The sequence below is a fragment of the Ylistrum balloti genome, unplaced genomic scaffold, assembly GCF_031769215.1.
Source record: "Ylistrum balloti isolate Yb309-2 unplaced genomic scaffold, AGI_CSIRO_Ybal_v1 Utg369782, whole genome shotgun sequence".
NCBI lineage: Eukaryota > Metazoa > Mollusca > Bivalvia > Pectinida > Pectinidae > Ylistrum > Ylistrum balloti.
Window position 1 is genome coordinate 2,677,043 of NW_026781970.1, and position 20,266 is coordinate 2,697,308.

At 35.8% G+C, this 20,266-nt stretch overlaps 1 protein-coding gene across 1 annotated transcript; it reads right to left on the minus strand.

Moving 5' to 3' along the window:
* Window positions 1-14,991: 14,991 nt before the first annotated feature.
* On the minus strand, window positions 14,992-20,266 carry LOC132544194 (proteoglycan 4-like). Its single transcript, XM_060207762.1, has 6 exons — window positions 20,191-20,266; window positions 18,078-19,066; window positions 17,541-17,861; window positions 16,208-17,459; window positions 15,391-15,831; window positions 14,992-15,059 (listed from the first exon to the last, which is right to left on the minus strand). Exons 1-6 carry the CDS (start codon window positions 20,264-20,266, stop codon window positions 14,992-14,994), a joined length of 3,147 nt encoding a protein of 1,048 aa, XP_060063745.1.

A 20,266-nucleotide genomic window follows, 5' to 3' on the forward strand; every position in this document is an offset into this window, starting at 1 on the left:
TCCATTGAGCAGAGATGTCAGAATCGAAGTTTGAGACATTCTAACGAACAGTCCAAATGAACCAACGTAGGTTTAAGAAGTCCTGCTAGTTATGTAAAAAAATGTTACATTTATGGTTCAAATTTTCACAAATTGAAAATTAAAAAAAAAGAAGAAATGAATTGTTATCAAGAACTTGAAGCAAAAAATATTTTATAAAATGAAAGCCATGAAGTGGACTATGTTTTATTGATATTATTGTATCCATTCTGCTGATTTTTATTCAATCCTCGAAAATTGCTGAATATTTAACCTACAAAACCATAATTATTATCTACCATTTCTATTGATAGGTATCACTAAATGTTTTCAAAAACATAACTTGCATACTATGTGACAATATTTGTTATCCTGGTACAATGTTTATATTTTATTATATATTTATTTGATGTGTATTGTAACAGCCATGCCTTTGGTATTTGGATACAATAAAGCCCATCATTGTTCAAATTCATTGTTCTACCAATTTTACATTATGTTACAATTTGTTTGCATTGATATAAAGATTTTGTATGTCAGTATTGAAATTTTGTAAATACGTATGAGAATTTTGAACATTAGTTTTTGGTACATATGTATTGTACATTTGTTTATGATAAATCATACATTTATATGGGATATCATGAATTGCACAGGATGTGTCAAACAGTGGTATGGGGTATTGTACATTTGTATTATATATTTTTCATTGTACAGCATATGTCATACATTTATATAGAATTTTGTACATTTCAACAAGATATGTCATACATTAATATGAGGTATCACACTTTGTACAAGATATGTCATACCTTTGTATGAAGTGTCATACATTTGTACAAGGTATGTCATACATTTGTATGAGGTATCATAAATTTGTACAAGATATGTCATACATTTGTGCAAGATATGTCATCCATTTGCACAAGATATGTCATACATTTGTGCAAGATATGTCATACATTTGTGTGAAAGAACAAGGAAAACACCTATTCCTGTCGAGTGCCCAGACTAGGAATCAAAACCCAGGTCTCTGGTGTGATTATTGACTGGCTCTACCAAAAGAGCCATGAATCATGCTCCGTCAGCTGAATGACAGAGACAGAATTGAACACTATGTACAAGCAACACCAACCTACTCCTTATACAGTTGTATTAGATATTGTACATTTGTATGGAAAACTGAGTTTTTGTGTATGTTAGTATATATATCAGTGTTTCAGATACATTTGGAAGTAGGTATGAATCTTCTCTGTTGTATACTGTTGGCATAGTCTTGTTATTAAAACATAGTTTGAATAGCTTTAAGTTGCTTTAGTACTAGTCTTGAGTGTAAGCTTTATTTAAATCATTAACATTTATTGTGTATAATTTATATTTAGATAATGAATATAAATATTCAACATTTTACTATATGAAAATGTCTTCAGACTTGATATGACTTTTTTGTTACTAGTACATCTATATTTTGTAGACATAAAACTTTGTACTAGAAAAATAACTTAATATTTACATTTTATAAAAATACTTCTTATCTTAATAAACTTAATTTCAAGTTAATTTTTTGTCATTCCATTTTAACCGCAAGTAAACAGATTCAAAATTCAGTGAAAGTATGAAATATTCTGATCAGAAAGTTTATATGACTTTTCAGCATATATACTCATTTGGGGTATACACTTTAATTATTTATCAGTAAATGGCATCACTGACTGTTATTTAGAATTTAGTCTTGTTATCTTGTTAATATTCATTTGGCCAGTAATGTACCGCTATTAACATTTAATCATTTTCATAAATAATTAAGATACTGCAATGTTATATTGTACACTGACCATTGTTGTCCCTTACTTGTAGTATACTGAACACTTCTGTTCCTCACTTATTGTACACTGAACACTTCTGTCCTTCACTTATTGTACACTGAACACTTCTGTTCCTCACTTATTGTACACTGAACGCTTCTGTCCTTCACTTATTGTACACTGAACACTTCTGTTCCTCACTTATTGTACACTGAACACTTCTGTCCTTCACTTATTGTACACTGAACACTTCTGTTCCTCACTTATTGTACACTGAACGCTTCTGTCCTTCACTTATTGTACACTGAACACTTCTGTTCCTCACTTATTGTACACTGAACACTTCTGTCCTTCACTTATTGTACACTGAACACTTCTGTTCCTCACTTATTGTACACTGAACACTTCTGTTCCTCACTTATTGTACACTGAACACTTCTGTTCCTCACTTATTATACACTTACCACTTCTGTCCCTCACTTATTATACACTTACCACTTCTGTCCCTCACCTATTGTACACTGACCACTTCTGTCCCTCACTAATTGTACACTGACCACTTCTGTTCCTCACTTATTGTACACTGAACGCTTCTGTCCTTCACTTATTGTACACTGAACACTTCTGTTCCTCACTTATTGTACACTGAACGCTTCTGTCCTTCACTTATTGTACACTGAACACTTCTGTTCCTCACTTATTGTACACTGAACGCTTCTGTCCTTCACTTATTGTACACTGAACACTTCTGTTCCTCACTTATTGTACACTGACCACTTCTGTTCCTCACTTATTGTACACTGAACACTTCTGTCCTTCACTTATTGTACACTGAACACTTCTGTTCCTCACTTATTGTACACTGAACGCTTCTGTCCTTCACTTATTGTACACTGACCACTTCTGTTCCTCACTTATTGTACACTGAACGCTTCTGTCCTTCACTTATTGTACACTGAACACTTCTGTCCCTCACTTATTGTACACTGACCAGTTCTGTCCCTCACTTATTGTCACTTATTGTACACTGACCACTTCTGTCCCTCACTTATTGTACACTGACCACTTCTGTCCCTCACTTATTGTACACTGACCACTTCTGTCCTTCACTTATTGTACACTGACCACTTCTGTCCCTCACTTATTGTACACTAACCACATCTGTCCCTCACTTATTATACTCTGACCACTTCTGTCCCTCACATATTGCATAATGACCACTTCTGTCCCTCACATATTGTATAATGACCACTGGCACATGAATATTGCATCCATCTGTCCATCTTTTGCTTGATTCTCATTTTGATTTGAGATGCATAAGTGATTTCATTATACTTTTCAAATATTACATCTGTCTGAAATAGATAGTACAGTACTGTTGAAAAAGGAATACTGCATATATGTGTTTTGAAATTTGAAATCTAATTTAGGTTTGATTTCAAACAGAAAAGAGTTCATGGCAAAAAGAGTGGTATGATAAAGGTTAAGGTCATAGTTAGGTGTCAAAGTTAAAAAAATTGAGATCAGGGTTCAAAGAATGTTATTGTAAGATGAGAGATTTTAAATGTACTGTAACATATTTAACAATTCTTTCCAAGAAATAGGAGGGTAGTTCTTCTACATACGATTGTATGAAGTGTTTAAAAATAACTATGCCTTATCACTTATTAAAATACAAGGTGAAGGCTTATATAAACTACCTGTATAAATTCGATATATTCTCACAAAAAATAATAAACTGCACATGTAGCACAGATCTTACAAATATTGACTTGAATTTGATCAGGGTTATTTCCCTTTATCAGGATTGTCTATACACTAGCTCTTCCTTAGTGACTATAATAAAGCCTGACCGTAATCTTTTTTAGGAATAAGTTTAATGCAGTATCTCCGTCATTTACAACACAAAGTAAAACTTCAAAGATTCATCAACTTGAGATGTTTCTAACCCCATACATACATCCACACCTCTGGTATTGGCAATAATTTGAGGACTATGATTGACAGTATTTAAATGCTAGAATTATATTGAATTTTGTCTTCTTCAAAACTAGGTTTTAATGTGCTCTTTACTCCTTTCTGCTTCACCCTGATCCTTCTAGTATGTTTGTGTATTTACTTTAAGTACAAGGGAGATTACTTGGATAGTGACAGCTAAATTTTGATATTATTAGTATTAGTAAAATTTTCTTTTGACTCAACCTGTTTTTGGGGTTATGTTTTATTATTCCAGTGCCACCTACATTATATTTGTTTATTTTGTGAAGTATGCATTAATTTTGTATTAAAATTTTTATCATCAGGATGAACGCCTTTTTATACACAATTTAAAATTTCAATAATGATATTGTAATTGATGTGAAAGTTACTTTCCATGACCCATCTTCATACATGTACTGGAATCTCAAAACTGATTTTGAAAAAAATTTTTCTTGCTGAACTGTAAGAATTTGGTTACAGGTGCTGCTACTGGTTAGCTTCACAATACATTACATTTATCCTAAACCTTGATTACCTTGAGAAAACAAATTAAAAAATAACAGGTTATAAAAAGAGTATAACAATCAATTATACACAATAGTACTATGGTGTGCCACAACCCATGATTATAGACAATAATACTTTGGTGTGCCACAACCCATGATCATAGCCAATATAAAATTTGTGTGCCACAACCTATAATTTTAGACAATAGTACTTTGGTGTGCCACAACCCATGATCATAGCCAATATAAAATTTGTGTGCCACAACCTATAATTTTAGACAATAGTACTTTGGTGTGCCACAACCCATGACTATAGACAATAAAACTATGGTGTGCCACAACCCATGATTATAAACAATAGCTCTATAGTGTGCCACAACCCATGACTGGAAGTGTCATCTACAACAGGTGACATGACCACTATGTATAAATATACTGTAAACCTACTTATTTAGGCTTAATCTGATTTTTTTAGCAAAATATATTTTTTGGCATATTAGCCCATTTACAGTTATTGCTACATTAACAAAATACAGAAATTACAATGAGTGCAATCATTTCAAAGTATATTTTCAGTGTGAAAAGAGCTAAAAATAAAATTACCACTAAAATATGTTGGTTTACAGTATATAGATATGCAAATCTTATTTTGTATCAGGATTTGTAGGTAAATATGACAATATTTTTAGTATTTGTTACCTATTTTGTTTTATGTCTGACTTTTCTGTTTTTTAGAGAGTATTACATTTTACTTCCATATGTTGACATATTTGTTTCCATTTTGAAAGGTGTTGGTTTACAAATTTGTCTCTTGTCTAAGATATTTGGATATCAAATGAACTACATAATATATTGAACTGATTGTGTTTCTGTTTTGGATAAACAAGATATCACAACAGAATCCAGCTATTTAATGCAATTGAAAAACTTAGATGTGGTATGCTATGAAGTGATCTTTCACCCTATAGATGTATTTGTGTGGTATAATCTTAGTTTAATCGTGATTCAAGAAAATCAGACTGGAATACCTAAAAGCCAATTTCCAGTGTTCCAATGTTTTTGATTTATTACAGTTGATTAAAAGTTAGCCATGCTGTAGCAGATAATACAGAGTATATTGTTATGTCAAGGTCATCAAGTTGTCAGAGCCACCAAATTGTCATGATCCTGGGGTTGTCATTGCCACCAAATTGTTACAATTCCAGGTAGTCAAAACCACCAAGTTGTCCAGATAGCCATTTGATGAAATGAAATGTGAACAACATTATCAAGGTCACCAAACATTATCAAGGTCACCAAGCTGTCATATTATTAACATGGATACAAAGTCAGGATACTGACAGTTGTAATGTTACCAAAAGGTCAAACATTTTTATTTTTAACCTGTATACATGTGTATGATGATTCTGGTGTACCTAAATGTGTCATCAGGGAACACAAGCTGTAGTCAGAATGCAATGTTAACAGTATTGGATAATTATTGCTGAATATACTCCACCAATTGTATTGTGTTGTATTTCATTGTTGTATTTGTAGTCTAAATCATACAGTTAACTTCATCATTGTCAACACTTATTTATGACACATCAGCAAAAAGCTGTACAAACATGGTATCACCTAACAGTCATCTTCTATTTATTTAATTTACTTTACACTTGTACAGAATGTACTGAATTATTGAATATGCTTAATTTATACAGTATAAATAAAACTGTTGTAATTGTTGTACTCATTGACAATAAAAATGGATGCTCATGTGCATGTCTTGTGTTTCCTGTCGTTTTTATACATCAAATTTCTGTGGAAATATTATGGATTACTGACTCGTCCATCTGTCTAGCAAAAAATAAGTTTAAGCTCACCCCATCCAAAGGACCGATGGGCTTAGGCCACATTGTAGCATCCATCCTGTGTGTTTCAACTTTTTCTAGAAGTTGCTTTTAACAAAAAAAGAATGAACTTTATCAAATTTGGTCAGAAGCATCCTTTCAGGCAGGGAACCAAGTTTGTATAAACGGAGGGTGTAAGACGGGAAAGGGGTGGGGGTACATGAGAAATGTGACTGATTGGAGGGAGGGGTGTGGTTATATAGCAAAGTCCTTCACAATGTCAGGATTTTGTCAAAATGTGGTATAAATGATAGGTTCGTCTCCCTTTGGAGGAGAATGGGACCTTATAGGATAAAGGACAGGGACCACTTCAATATCCTTCTTGTTCTGTTGGATGAAAGTAAATTGACTGAATTTAGTCCAAAGTATCCTTGGTGGAAAACAAATAAAAGTTTATATCAATGCTGTGTCTTTGCCCGAAGGGTCATGATAGGCGGGACCAAATAGGAGATATATAGCATATTCTTTAAAACCTTTACACCGGAATGACACGATTTTGTCCAGTCAAGCATCCTTAGTAGAATGAGACTCCATTTTTTATGAACGGTGGATTTAATCCCTCTTAGGGGAGGACTCTAAAGTAGAAATAGGGAAATACTTCTGCTGGAATGAAGGTACTTTGTATTTGATCTGAAGCATTTAGGATAGATAAATTCTGTGTAAATATAGGGTCTAGGCTCCGAGGGGTTCAATGGAGGACATGTAGCAAATTCTTCAAAAATCCCTCATAGGAATGACGTGATTTTCTCGAAATTGATTTGAACTTTACTTGGGTGAAGAAAAACTATTTGTGGAAATGGTGTACATGATCCCGTGGGGGTATAGATATTGGACCTAATGGGATAAATTGATGTAAATCTTCAAAATTCATTTCGTCTGGTTTTGTTAATGCAATTTCAGCAAAACCTTACCGGATCGGCGATAAAGGCCCTATTGACCTCATGTTTTATCATCGTTTTTGGACAGGTTTGCGATTTCACTCTTCACTGCGTCAAATATAATTCAGCGTTTTTTTTTTTTTGTATGAATATTCTGATGGCTTAAAACTGTGGGGCTATGATTTTGATTGAGAATATATTTTTATTTTCAGGATTTTTGAGCATCGAACTCAAATTTTTCAGTCGAATGCCGGAATTATTTTGATATGTACCCACTTATCTAATACTTACAATGATAGGCATTGGACTGTAGGGAAAGGGTCTATTAGGATTTTGCTTTACTTCCTATAGTTCCTACTCCAAATATATATATACTGAAAGGATAAAGAAACGCAGGGTAATATTTATTCCGATATTTTGAAAACGCGTTCTCCAAATAAAGTGAAACTTTGTGGATTGAGTAATTAGGTCATATTACACCTTGTCATGTATCGAAAATTAAGTCACGGTACAGTGCGCAGCTCTGGTAAATGGAAAAAGGAAAAAACAAGAATCTCGTGCACCGTGTTGTTCTGGTCTCATGCAGCGTTGGTCAAGTCACTCTTCGTTAGTCTTTATACAGACCAACTGCTTCCCTAAAATTAATTGAGAATTTGATTCGTTTTAAGAATGGCACGACTCACAGAAGTTCAGAGGGGTCAGGCTATTCAGATGCTGATGCAAGGACAGCTGCAAAATCAGGTTGCTAGGCACTTTGGTGTAAATGTTTCCACCATAGAACGTTTTGTAAGACGTCTTCGGGAAACTGGGCGATTGGCTGATCGACCTAGGTCAGGACGTCCGCGCGTAACGTCACGACGTCAGGATCGCTATATAATCGTCTCTCATGTGCGTAATCGGCGCCTTACTGCCGTTGAGAGTGCACTTAATGTTCGTGGAAATCATGGGCGTCCTATAAGTTCAAAAACTGTAAGGAATCGATTACGAGAAGTTGGTGTAAGAGCACGTCGCCCCTACGTAGGTCCGCACCTTACCCCTGCTCGACGTCAGCGTCGTATGGCCTGGGTCGCTGCACATGCTCCACGACGGTTTCCACTGAGGCAGTGGAGACAAGTTTTCTTTACGGACGAGTCTTGATTCTGTCTTTATCGATCTGACGGCCGTCAACGTGTCTACCGACGTCGTGGCGAACGTTTTACGGACGCTTGCGTTGTAGAGAGGGATAGGTTTGGGGGCGGTTCAGTAATGGTGTGGGGATGAATCTCACACGGGTTAAAATCACAATTGGTTGTTATTGATGGCAATTTAATAGCAGCAAAGTATAGAGATGAGATCCTCCGACCCCATGTTATCCCTTTCTTACAGCAGCATAATCTAACCCTCCAGCAGGATAATGTTAGGCCTCACGTAGCAAGGATTTGCCAAGTCTTTCTGGCCAACAACAACATTCAACCACTAGATTGGCCGCCATATAGCCCTTATTTGTCCCCGATCGAACATCTTTGGGACCAGTTGGATAGACAGGTTCGAAAGCGCCAGCCACCCCCTGCTACTCGAGAGCAGTTGACCAGAGCTCTGATTGAAGAGTGGGACAACATCCCCATAAGACGGATTAACGCTCTCATGAACTCTATGACCAGAAGATCAAGGGCCGAGACCACAGCAAACGGCGGACACACAAGATATTGATGACTCAGTTCAATTTCAATTTCAAAATCCTATGGGTCCATTCAATTTAATCGTTAATACCTCTAAACCAATTGTCAGATGCAAAATACAGACTTTGGAAATTTTTAAGCTTTAATTTATCTGTAAGTATACAAAATTTCGTTTTAAATGAAGCCCGATATCATACTTAATTTCTGGTTTAAAGTTCACCCTGCGTTTCTTTATCCTTTTAGTATATATATATATAGGTTTCGTGCTTCATTTGCAACGCTTTTGTCCTAATTTGCTACATAATAGATATTTGGTGAATATTTAATCCATGGACGACCTGCGGTGATAGAAATTTTAGGACCTTCATCAATACCTTTCGTTGGCTAACACAAAATCTTTTACACCGCCTTTTGAATAAGTCTTTTGTCACCATTTCAACACATCATATTATGGGATATCGTAACATGTATTACAGAGTTAAATGACTGATATTAAATACTGTTTTACATAAAAATAGAATGTCGTCATATTTAATGGAACCGTAAATATCGCTGTGGAACAAATTCTTGCTCACAATTGATCGAGCGTGACAAAAAGACAAATAAACAACGAATTTGTGTCCATTGGAGACACAAAGACATACCGATGGCAGCACAGTACACGGTGCCAAACGTCCTTTCAACAGTCATCAGTTATCAGGTGCAAAAGTATTTCAAAATGATAAAAAAATAAATAATAAAAAACACCTAGAAAATACCAACATGTGAACATAATCATAATCCAAACTCAAAGTCAATAAAACTACGACCAAAACGTAAACAAGAAGAATAATACCAGGTGTTCCGGAAGAGTAAGCGTCTTCTGCTTCATCGACGACATCCGCCATGTAAACATTGATCAATAAGTATTGTCATGTTCTCAGATGAGAACTAGGCATAAACAACGGAACAAACAGGCAAACTAACGAGCATCAAACACGTCTAGCTTCATATAGCACAAAGAAATCGAGTATTTCTGCATGAGATCACTTTGACGACTGTAAAGCTTCCCTATCATGTTCATCAACCTACCACCTTCATTACCGTGACTAAATGCTTAATGTTAGAAGAAAATGACTTCCATGCAAGAGGCCTACTTACTGGGTCAATGGCAATTAAGAAATGGCGAAACTACATTTCAAATGAGCTAGAGGAAAATTAGCAATGACTAGAGGAAGGACCCATTTTAGTTTGAAAATCAATACTCACTGAAAGTATTGGACTCTTTTGCTGGGAACTTCTTCGTCATCTATTTGAAAACTGTTTATTTGATTTTGTTGACATTCAAGCGTCGTGAGGAATTAGTGATAGGAGGTCTGTCACCTGGTGACAGTGGTCATCATTTTATATAAGTTTATATCAAAGTTAGAACGCTTGGCATGTCATCACAGAACCAGACACGAAATAGATCTCAAAGGCAGACTGAGCCAGCAGATGGTTGAGGATAGACATGCACCAATCTGGCTTCATTATCATTTGATGTCAACGAACAATGTTTGACAGAAGAACAGGAATCGCCTCAGCGGACCTCCATCATGGCCGAGATCTGGACACATTACGAGGACGGGATGTGGCACAATATTGCACAGGCCACCTTGAATTGGAATATTTCTCGTTAGCTCACTCAATTCTAGAGGTTACGACCACTTACTATCTCTTCAAAGATGTATAAAAGACACACATGTGAATAGCATCTCTTAATATGAACTGGAATACAGTTGAGCCAATACATAAATAACACTGCACCATGCAGCTTTTTCTTCTACGACTACTTATTTTAATACACAAGAGGCTACTGAGGACACGTCATAGTGATTAGAGAAAAGTCAGAATCTAGACGGAGAGAAACATTAACCCCTTGATAAATTTAGTAATTTTCATATATCTGATAACTTTTAGAAAAAAGCCAATTCATTGTATATATTCTGTACCGTGTCATTTTTCAAATTAATTAATACGTGTTATAAACAACATAGGATTGTAAAGATGATTTATGCTAATTGGTAACGAAATAAAATAATGGCAACAACAGAGAATGCTGGACTCGCTATCGAAAAAAAAGAACCAGGAACAGAAGAAATAAAAAAAATAAATTAATAAAAAACAAAAAGATATGAAAAAAACAAACATCAGGAACCGATGTTACCTCAAAACCAAAAAGAAGGCTACAATACACCCCAAGGGATCGCCCAAAACAGGGATAGAAATACCAAGTCTTACGGGACACAAAAAAGGAAAAACAATATTATGACAGATGGGTGACAAACGGAAAGACAATATCTTGACTCATAGGACACAAAGGACTGACAATATCATGACTGATGGGACACAAAGGACAGACAACAGCATGACTCATGGGACACAAAGGACAGACAACAGCATGAATGATGGGACACAAAGGACAGACAATATCATGACTGATGGGACACAAAGGAGAGACAACAGCATGACTGATGGGACACAAAGGACAGACAACAGCATGACTGATTGGACACAAAGGAGAGACAATAGCATGACTCATGGGACACAAAGGACAGACAACAGCATGACTGATGGGACACAAAGGACAGACAACAGCATGACTCATGGGACACAAAGGACAGACAACAGCATGACTCATGGGACACAAAGGACAGACAACAGCATGACTGATGGGACACAAAGGACAGACAACAGCATGACTGATGGGACACAAAGGACAGACAACAGCATGACTGATTGGACACAAAGGACAGACAATAGCATGACTGATGGGACACAAAGGACAGACAACAGCATGACTGATGGGACACAAAGGACAGACAATAGCATGACTGTTTTATAAAAAAAAATAAAATCAAACTGGAGTATTGAAAGCTGGAATCTGTTGGTATGTCGAATTTTCTTTGTTGTTTGGTATATCATATACTAGGGTCACACAAGTAGGGGACGCTATTTTATATCTGTGAACAGATACATAATTATCGCGTTGACAGTGCGCGACACACCTCTTACGCCCGAGATGACATTCTATTATATCTTAAGACTTCCTTCAGTCATCATAGAAATGTATTTAATTTGCCAAGTTATGAGACCAGCTATATGGGAGATTTTGATTCATCATGAGTGTCTACCTGATTCCATATCTATAGTGCAAGGTGCCCTTGCCTTGTGTATGTTTTGTATTATCCTTATGTTCATTAGAAAACAACTGATTATGCATTCCATTTCTTCACGGTCCTTTTTTATATTTTACGTATGTATTTAATTAATGTAATGACGAATTAAGACTATCGTTATTGTTAATTGACAATGACAACTCAGCATGACAGAATGAAAGTTTAATATAAGGGATCTAAAACTAATGCTGATTTACAACATGATGTTAATTATAGGTGCTCTGCCATGATCCAGATAATAAATATACTGACTTCAACAAAAAGGAGATTGTTGATATTGTTACACGTTGTCCAATCAATTGTCGACAGATTAATCTTTATTGAATAAAAAATACTTGTTTTCAAAGTAGAGAGAAAAAAAAAACAATAACTGAGAAACAGACGCCAACATGTCGAACTTCCCTGTCACGTTTACAATACCTTTGGAACACACCAATCACAATCTGTTATCAGCAAATGTAGTACAAGATAAAGCAATGTTACCTAGCTGGAGCAAGCATTTCTCTCCTTCCATGTTTTTTTCAGATGTTGTTGATCACTAACCTCCAGATTGATGTCAGTTTACCGTAAGTTCACTTCGTCAGTCTAAAATGTTTCGATGTCACCTGAACATGTTTATTTTTTTTTGTAAGCAATTTTATGTACCTTAATCAAATATATCATCTATCAAAAAGGGCGTATATGGTTTAACTTCACATTGTCCTGTTTTTGTCTAAAGTAATATATTCAAGGTAAGGTTTGTGATCTCTCACTGTTAATAATAAAACAACAAATTAATCACACAAATGATGATGAAGTGATATAGTTTAAGTAGTTACTTAATCAACACAGCCTATCTGTATGCCCGAGGGATATCACCCTCTACGTACCAAGGAAGTTTTAACAAATAATGGTAAAAGTATTTAAAATTATTTAGAATTACTTTGGTACAACAGTACGTTACACTATACCAAAAAAATATTGTCCTTCGAGACGTTTCCGCATAATTATTTTTCTGGGGCAATCGTTCAATAATTATAGCGACGAAGCTATGGTCTCACTATCCTGTCGGTTAATTTAATGTAGAAAAATGGATTTAATTGATTACTTGTAATAAGAAACATTTTATCAAGGAACACATGGTTTACTTATGTACGTACTTACTAGTAATAAGTCAGCTAGATATGGGTAGGTTGACACTGTTTATAAATCAATTTGCAATTACTTTTCGTCCAGGATGTCGCCAACTGACAAATAAACTCACAAACACAAGGTTTCGAGGATGCAGCTTTATGAAGATTACGGGGAAATTTGATCTCACTGAGAAACTCATCAATTTCTTCGTCAAGTTTGTCGTGTTAGAAGTTCATTAGTCTACCTGGTGATTCCGTTGTTATTCACCTTGTTCTCATTTGGGAAAGTGGCATTACTTACTTGAATTGACCAAGACTTATATGGTGGGTGTTGTCGATGAAACAGAAAACTCTCACCCTTCCGGAACACCTGGTCTTATTCTCCTTGTACTTTTTCATACGTAAATATATTCGTAAGTTGTCCTAGTTTATCGTATTTGATTTGGAATTAATATCGTGTTGACATGTCGGCATTTTCTTTGTTGATTTGGAACGGACGTTCCGAATTAATGCTGGTGATATTTATACATTAATATTTGTAAGTGGTATTTATACGTTTATATTTGTAAGTGGTATTTCAGATAAAGTAAACGTGCCAATTTTATAACACAGTTGTGTGTCTACTATCTCCATTAACGTTTTTACAGCTCTTTGTTTAAATTGAAATATAATAAAATACTCACGGAATTATCAAAACACGTCATAAACTAATGAATACGGCGATATAAAACACCATGAACATAACTGTATTAGTGGTAATCTTATTTAAGAGATTTTTGCGAGGAAAGTAATGCGCTAAAATTTTATAGCACTAATTGCTAATTCTTTATTTTGTGACATATTGTAACAAGTATTGTTAATATGCAAATTCATCGTTGTTCTAACATGCATGAATGGTAATGAGTTTAAGAGTGATTGCATCAAATTAATACGTTTACTATATAATTTATTTGTTTTTTTTTTCAATTTGTAATCCTGTGTGAAATGTATCCTATAGGAATATCCCTTAACGTGAATTTCTGATGAATATGCTGATTTTAATACTGTATTAGTATTACGTACAAATACCATGTTTGTATTAATACCAGAGTTATTTTAGAAATAGTCCATGTTAAATGCCGTTAAATGTAATGTGCATAGTGTGTTTTTTTATTTGACGATTGAATTTTTATGCGAAGTTATGAAGTAAAGAAATAAATATATTTTATCATTTTAATTCAATTTAAATATACATAGAAAAAGTTATAAAAATTATCACAGTGAAATGTACAAATTTACATCAATGAATTTTAATTGGATTTGTAGAAGTATTGCATCATTCCCGCCTCCTGGAACAAGTGTTAAGTCGCTCTCACTCTCTCCCAGTCAGTAATGCATCCAGAAGTTGTCCATTTACTAAACAAAATAGAAATATATAGTACACATTAGAAATATATACTGTTCATATCCTATACACATTAGAAATATATACTGTTCATATCCTATACACATTAGAAATATATACTGTTTATATCCTATACACATTAGAAATATATACTGTTCATATCCTATACACATTAGAAATATATACTGTTTAAATCCTATACACATTAGAAATATATACAGTTTATATCCTATACACATTAGAAATATATACTGTTTATATCCTATACACATAAGAAATATACACAGTTTATATCCTATACACATTAGAAATACACAGTTTATGTCCTATACACATAAGAAATACACAGTTTATATCCTATACACATTAGAAATACCCAGTTTTTATACTTAACAAAATAGAATTATATCTTGTCCATACATAACATTCTAAATCTTCTATTTACGGTGACAGATCAACCATTTGAAAAATGTCATTTCCCAAAATATAATGACCAAATCAAATGCACCCGATATAATTTTAATGAACCAGAATTTTGCTACCCTATGAATTATTAACGGCTGTTCAAAATCTATAAGAATGAATACTTACGCCTTCATAGGATCGAAGAGCATCGTACTTTGTAAGGTATCCTGAAATATATGGAATCAAAATATCAACTGTCTTCAATAGAGGGTTCGAGGGAATTATATCTTAAAGAACTGATTTTTGAATGCTACCTGTAGATGCCTGTTACTAAATGTAATACATAGTTGTTTCGTTCTAGTGTTACAAAAACAAGGTGTCAATCCGAAGGAAAGATTATAGAAATTTGAAAAAGAAGAAACATTTGTTAAATTATTTTGTGGTTAACTAGTTAAATGTATATATATGTATATTTGAGATCGTCAAGGACATGGGCTGCCATAAATTTGGTTAATTTTATACATATATATATTATTACGTATGATTAATCAAACGTACCTTCTCTCTTTTTCATCTTGTCCGTCATAATACTCTCAGTTTTTTCGCTAACTTTATTCACAGCTTTGTTGACGATATCAGCGCCAGCATCGCCATCTGTCAAATCAAACAATGTTTTTATTTTGGAAGGACGAACATCTTTCGGATCCACTTCCTTTGCCTGGACGTACAAGTCGGAATTCCGTACATTTGGATTATTCCACTTGGGGTCAAAAGCGTCAGCAGATTTAGCATATTCTCGCCTAGCAGCTTCGTTAATTTCTCCCCGTGTTAGCACTTGTCCCGGAATGACTGGTTCTGGTAGGTCAGGAAGAGGCGGCAGAGAAATATCAAACAGCGGAGATTCAGGAAGAGAAGGTTCCGGTTGAAATCCTAAGGGATTCAATAAGGGATCATTTAATCCTCCTGTTGATCCGAATTCTGTCAAAGGGTCGGTCGGACCTGTAATACGTAAATATATTGACATTACCTAGTATCAGACAAATGAATGTTTGACGAGAAATATCTACTGAAATCGTAACTGTTCTAAGATGCTGAAAACCTGGATATAAGTGTTATTATGTAGGTTAAAATTAAATGTGTGCTAAAGTTCGGTTAAAAAGGATAGTGTCGTACATCTTGCTTTGTTTTTACAACTAGAAAAGTAACGAAAGTGCGTACTCTGCACAACATAATTTTGACTCTGTTTTAGTTAAGACAATTTGCTTCCGAAACCTAGAAATAACTCGAATATATGTATAAAAATGTCGCTTTACCTTAACGAGTAAAACTTTCCCTTGATTCGTTATGTATTTACATGAATAAAAAATATATTTACCTGATAATGCGGGGATATCTGGGACTGGAAATGAGTCTACGCTTACTGGAGACATGTTGTCTGATGATAGCAATGAGAAGGGTCCACGAATACCGATGTTGTCTTGTGGCATATCAGAAGGACCAAACGTGCCTGAACCTTTTGTTGTCTTTTCATTTGAAGAAATTACCTTTGAAGTGGGTTTGCTTACATCCGTAACAGCTGGTTCAACATATTCTGCTTTCGTTGTAGCTACAGGTGAATCAAATATATTAAGTTGTTCACCGAAGATTGGCACTTGGGGTTCAGTAGCAGGAACGTAGTTTGGATCAAAACTTTTTGAAGACGTCAGGTGAGACGAAGGACCACTCATCAACCCTCCTGTAGGCATCAAAGGTTCGAGGAAAGCGTCTGGCGAGATGGACAGGGGGTCGGCAAAGTTCGGATCAAACGGTCCTCTTTGAGGATCACCTGTAGAACCTATGCTATTTATAAATGCATCGTTTGGTGGAATATAACCAGGCTTATTCGATGGTGAGACCGCTGACGTATCCAGAAGGTCTATCGGAGTGAGGGGAGCCAGTGGACCTAAAGGATTCAATGCATCGATCGTTAATGGACCAACAAAATCTGGAGAGTTTATGTTGACGCTCGGACCAACTGGATTAAGCGGTCCAATTGGTAGCGCTTCTATTGGACCAGCGTTACCCTTTACCGATGGTTCAACATAATTAGGGTCTTTGATTGGTAAATTTGGAATTGCAGGTACCTGTATTGATGAAAAATCTAAGGGACCTGGTGCATCTGTGAGTTTTGGTTCGATGTAACTAGAATCTTTTACAGGGAGTGTTGGAGGATCTAAAGGTCCGGTGAATAAATTATCAGCAACGTAATTTGGATCCTTCACATTAGTTGGAACTTTTGGATTATTTGGCCAAACTGGAAACTCTGAAGGATTGACTGGATCATTAGCGCTCAACGGTAATGTGGGTAGATCGAGAAGATCTGAAGATCCGGTGAACAACGAATCTGGAACATTATTTGGATCCTTGATATTAGTTGGTAACAATGGAATATTGGATGGGCTTAATGGATCGAATGATACTGCTGGATCGACATAATTAGGGTCATTGACGTCTAATGGCAAAATTGATGTATCAAGAGGACCTGTGGATAAACCAGACAATGGATCAAGGATAGGACCTGTAGCAGGAAGGGGTGGAATGTTCAGTGGATCAAGGGGGCCAAAGGGAATTTTTGGCGCGTCAGTATTCTTCGGTACCATATTCGGCTTCGTTGGAAGAAGAATAGGATCATTTGGCGCAACATATCCAGGTTCGTTTGGAAGAAGAACAGGGCCCTTTGGCGCAACATATCCAGGTTCGTTTGGAAGAAGAATAGGGTCCTTTGGCGCAACATATCCAGGTTCGTTTGGAAGAAGAATAGGGTCCTTTGGCGCAACATATCCAGGTTCGTTTGGAAGAAGAACAGGGCCCGTTGGCGCAACATATCCAGGTTCGTTTGGAAGAAGAACAGGGCCCTTTGGTGCAACATATCCAGGTTCGTTTGGAAGAAGAACAGGGTCCTTTGGCGCAACATATCCAGGTTCGTTTGGAAGAAGAACAGGGTCTTTTGGCGCAACATATCCAGGTTCGTTTGGAAGAAGAACAGGGCCCTTTGGCGAAACATATCCAGGTTCGTTTGGAAGAAGAACAGGGTCCTTTGGCGCAACATGTCCAGGTTCAATCGGAAGAACAGGGTTCTTTGGCGCAACATAATCTGGCTCTGTTGGCAGAAGAATTGGGTCCTTCGGAGCTACATAATCTGGTTTAGTCGGTAGGAGAACAGGACCTTTTGGCGCAATATATTCAGGTTCGGTTGGAAGAAGAACGAGTTCCTTAGGCGCTACATAATCTGGTTTAGTTGGTAGAAGAACGGGCTCCTTCGGCGCTACATAATCTGGTTTATTTGGTAGAAGAACTGGATCCTTCGACTCTACATAGTCTGGTTTAGTTGGCAGAAGAACTGGATCCTTCGGCGCTACATAATCTGGTTTAGTTGGTAGAAGAACTGGATCCTTCGGCGCTACATAATCTGGTTTAGTTGGCAGAAGAACTGGATCCTTCGGCGCTACATAATCTGGTTTAGTTGGCAGAAGAACTGGATCCTTCGGCTCTACATAATCTGGTTTAGTTGGTAGAAGAACTGGATCCTTAGACGCTACATAATTTTCCTCTGTTGGTAGAGGCAGAACTGGGCTCTTCGGCTCTACATAATCTGGTTTTACCGAGAGAGGTGCTACAGGATCTTTTGCTGAAATACGAGTAGGGCCCAATGGCGGTGGTAAAGGAATAGGTTCGACAAGGAGAGAAGGCTTCTTAGGTGAGACATAACTTCTGTCATTTACTGGATTTGTCCTCTCTATATAATCATTCAAATTAGACGGAAGAAAATTACCAGATCCCAGTACAGTTGTTGGTAATCTGGGTGTCCAGTTTGAGTCTATTCCACGTGCTGTAGGTGAGTAACTAGGCGTTCGTCTCGGAAGTATTTCTCTTAAATTCGGTGTGAATCGTGGCCTTTTGATAGCTGGCATGTAGGTTCTCCTATCCCGTACATCGGCAGTTCGTCCGCCAATTCTACGAAGAGAGGACCTCAGCGATAGAAGATAATCGCGACGACGGGGTCGAAGCGATTCCTTATTCGTTATTTCTACATTTGGTCGAAATCGACGTCTTCTCCTTGAAAATATGTCAAAAGAAGTAGCCTCTAATCCGCGAAAGCTGTCTGGTAGACGAGAAGTTCCAGACGGAAGAAAACCACCATTAATCTGTTCTTGCTCGGAGAGATTTTCAATTTGTTGTCGTCTTCGTAATAAAGCTGTAAAATCATGAAAGGAAGTGATGTTAACAAGTTAACTGTCAATGAAAATAATGTCGTAGGCCTAGTAGCGAAAACAAGAACACTGAAATTGCTTGTTTTTTTTTAACACAATGAGATTGGGGAATAGCAAACTTGACACCCTTGTGTTCAAGTAAGAAGTAATTTTATTGTCATCTACACACCTTTTTTTGTTTTGTGTATTTTTTGTTCTTTTTTCTGAATGTGCATGCAGATGATTTCGGAAAATATTTATCTTATTTAAATCATGTTCTTGTTGCGATTTTGAAAGATCATTGCTAAACCATACAAAACGAAAGCTTACTTAGATACAACTTCTTTGGTTTTAGGAGAATGTTTGATGTTACTTGATTGTTTCTAACAATATATAACTACTTACTGGTTGCATGAAATATAACAGCAAAAATGTGCCAAGGGTAATGTTTTTCACGTTAAAACACTTTTCAGTTTACAAATGTGTTTCTTTTTCCCAGTACTAATAGAGAATCCATTAAAAACGTTTAGGGGTTTTCACGTTTCCTATTTACGTATACACATTGATTAGGTAAAACATTAGGTAGACATGATTTACCGAAATTTGTTCTCAAATTATCATGAAGGAGTCACTAACAGACACCCATCTGCTTCATGCCTACGTCCTTTTTATGTTTAATTCAAACATTGATTTAAGGAATTGGTTTTTAAGTACTTAACAGATATAATACAGATCCGCATTAAGATACATGTATTCTGTGTTGTATTATATGAAGTTACCAAGTACATTGTTTATATATACGAGAATGTACCAGGTAGGAAGGCGAGAGTGACAGTCTTGATTTCCACGGTCACTTTATGTCAGATATGTGAATGTTTTATGTACATGTCTATATACATAAAAGTGTTTCAGACAGATTTCAATGCATATTGTAAGTCTACATCTACTTTAACATTGTTCGTACTTTTTGTTGATGTTTTGTTGTGTCTGGATTCAGAATTTATAAGTGGTCAACATGCAGATGATAGTAAAACCATTCCTAAACGTTGTCAATCAATCAAAGCCTATAATTATTTTTATGTAATATACTACATGTTTGATTAAGATAACTAAATATATTCATAATTACCTATTCGTTTTCTTTCACTCCCTGCTTGGGCCAATGCAGTTCCTATTATTAGCGAAATAATTAATAATTTCCTCAT

What these genes read in the sequence shown, in the direction of transcription:
- LOC132544194 (XM_060207762.1), bottom strand. Translation starts at nt 20,266, where the DNA reads ATGAGGAAATTATTAATTATTTCGCTAATAATAGGAACTGCATTGGCC. An exon ending in GAGTGAAAGAAAACGAATAG is followed by an intron (nt 19,067 to 20,190) that starts GTAATTATGAAT and finishes ATGATTTTACAG; the next exon opens with CTTTATTACGAAGACGACAA. An exon ending in AGATATCCCCGCATTATCAG is followed by an intron (nt 15,832 to 16,207) that starts GTAAATATATTT and finishes TACGTATTACAG; the next exon opens with GTCCGACCGACCCTTTGACA.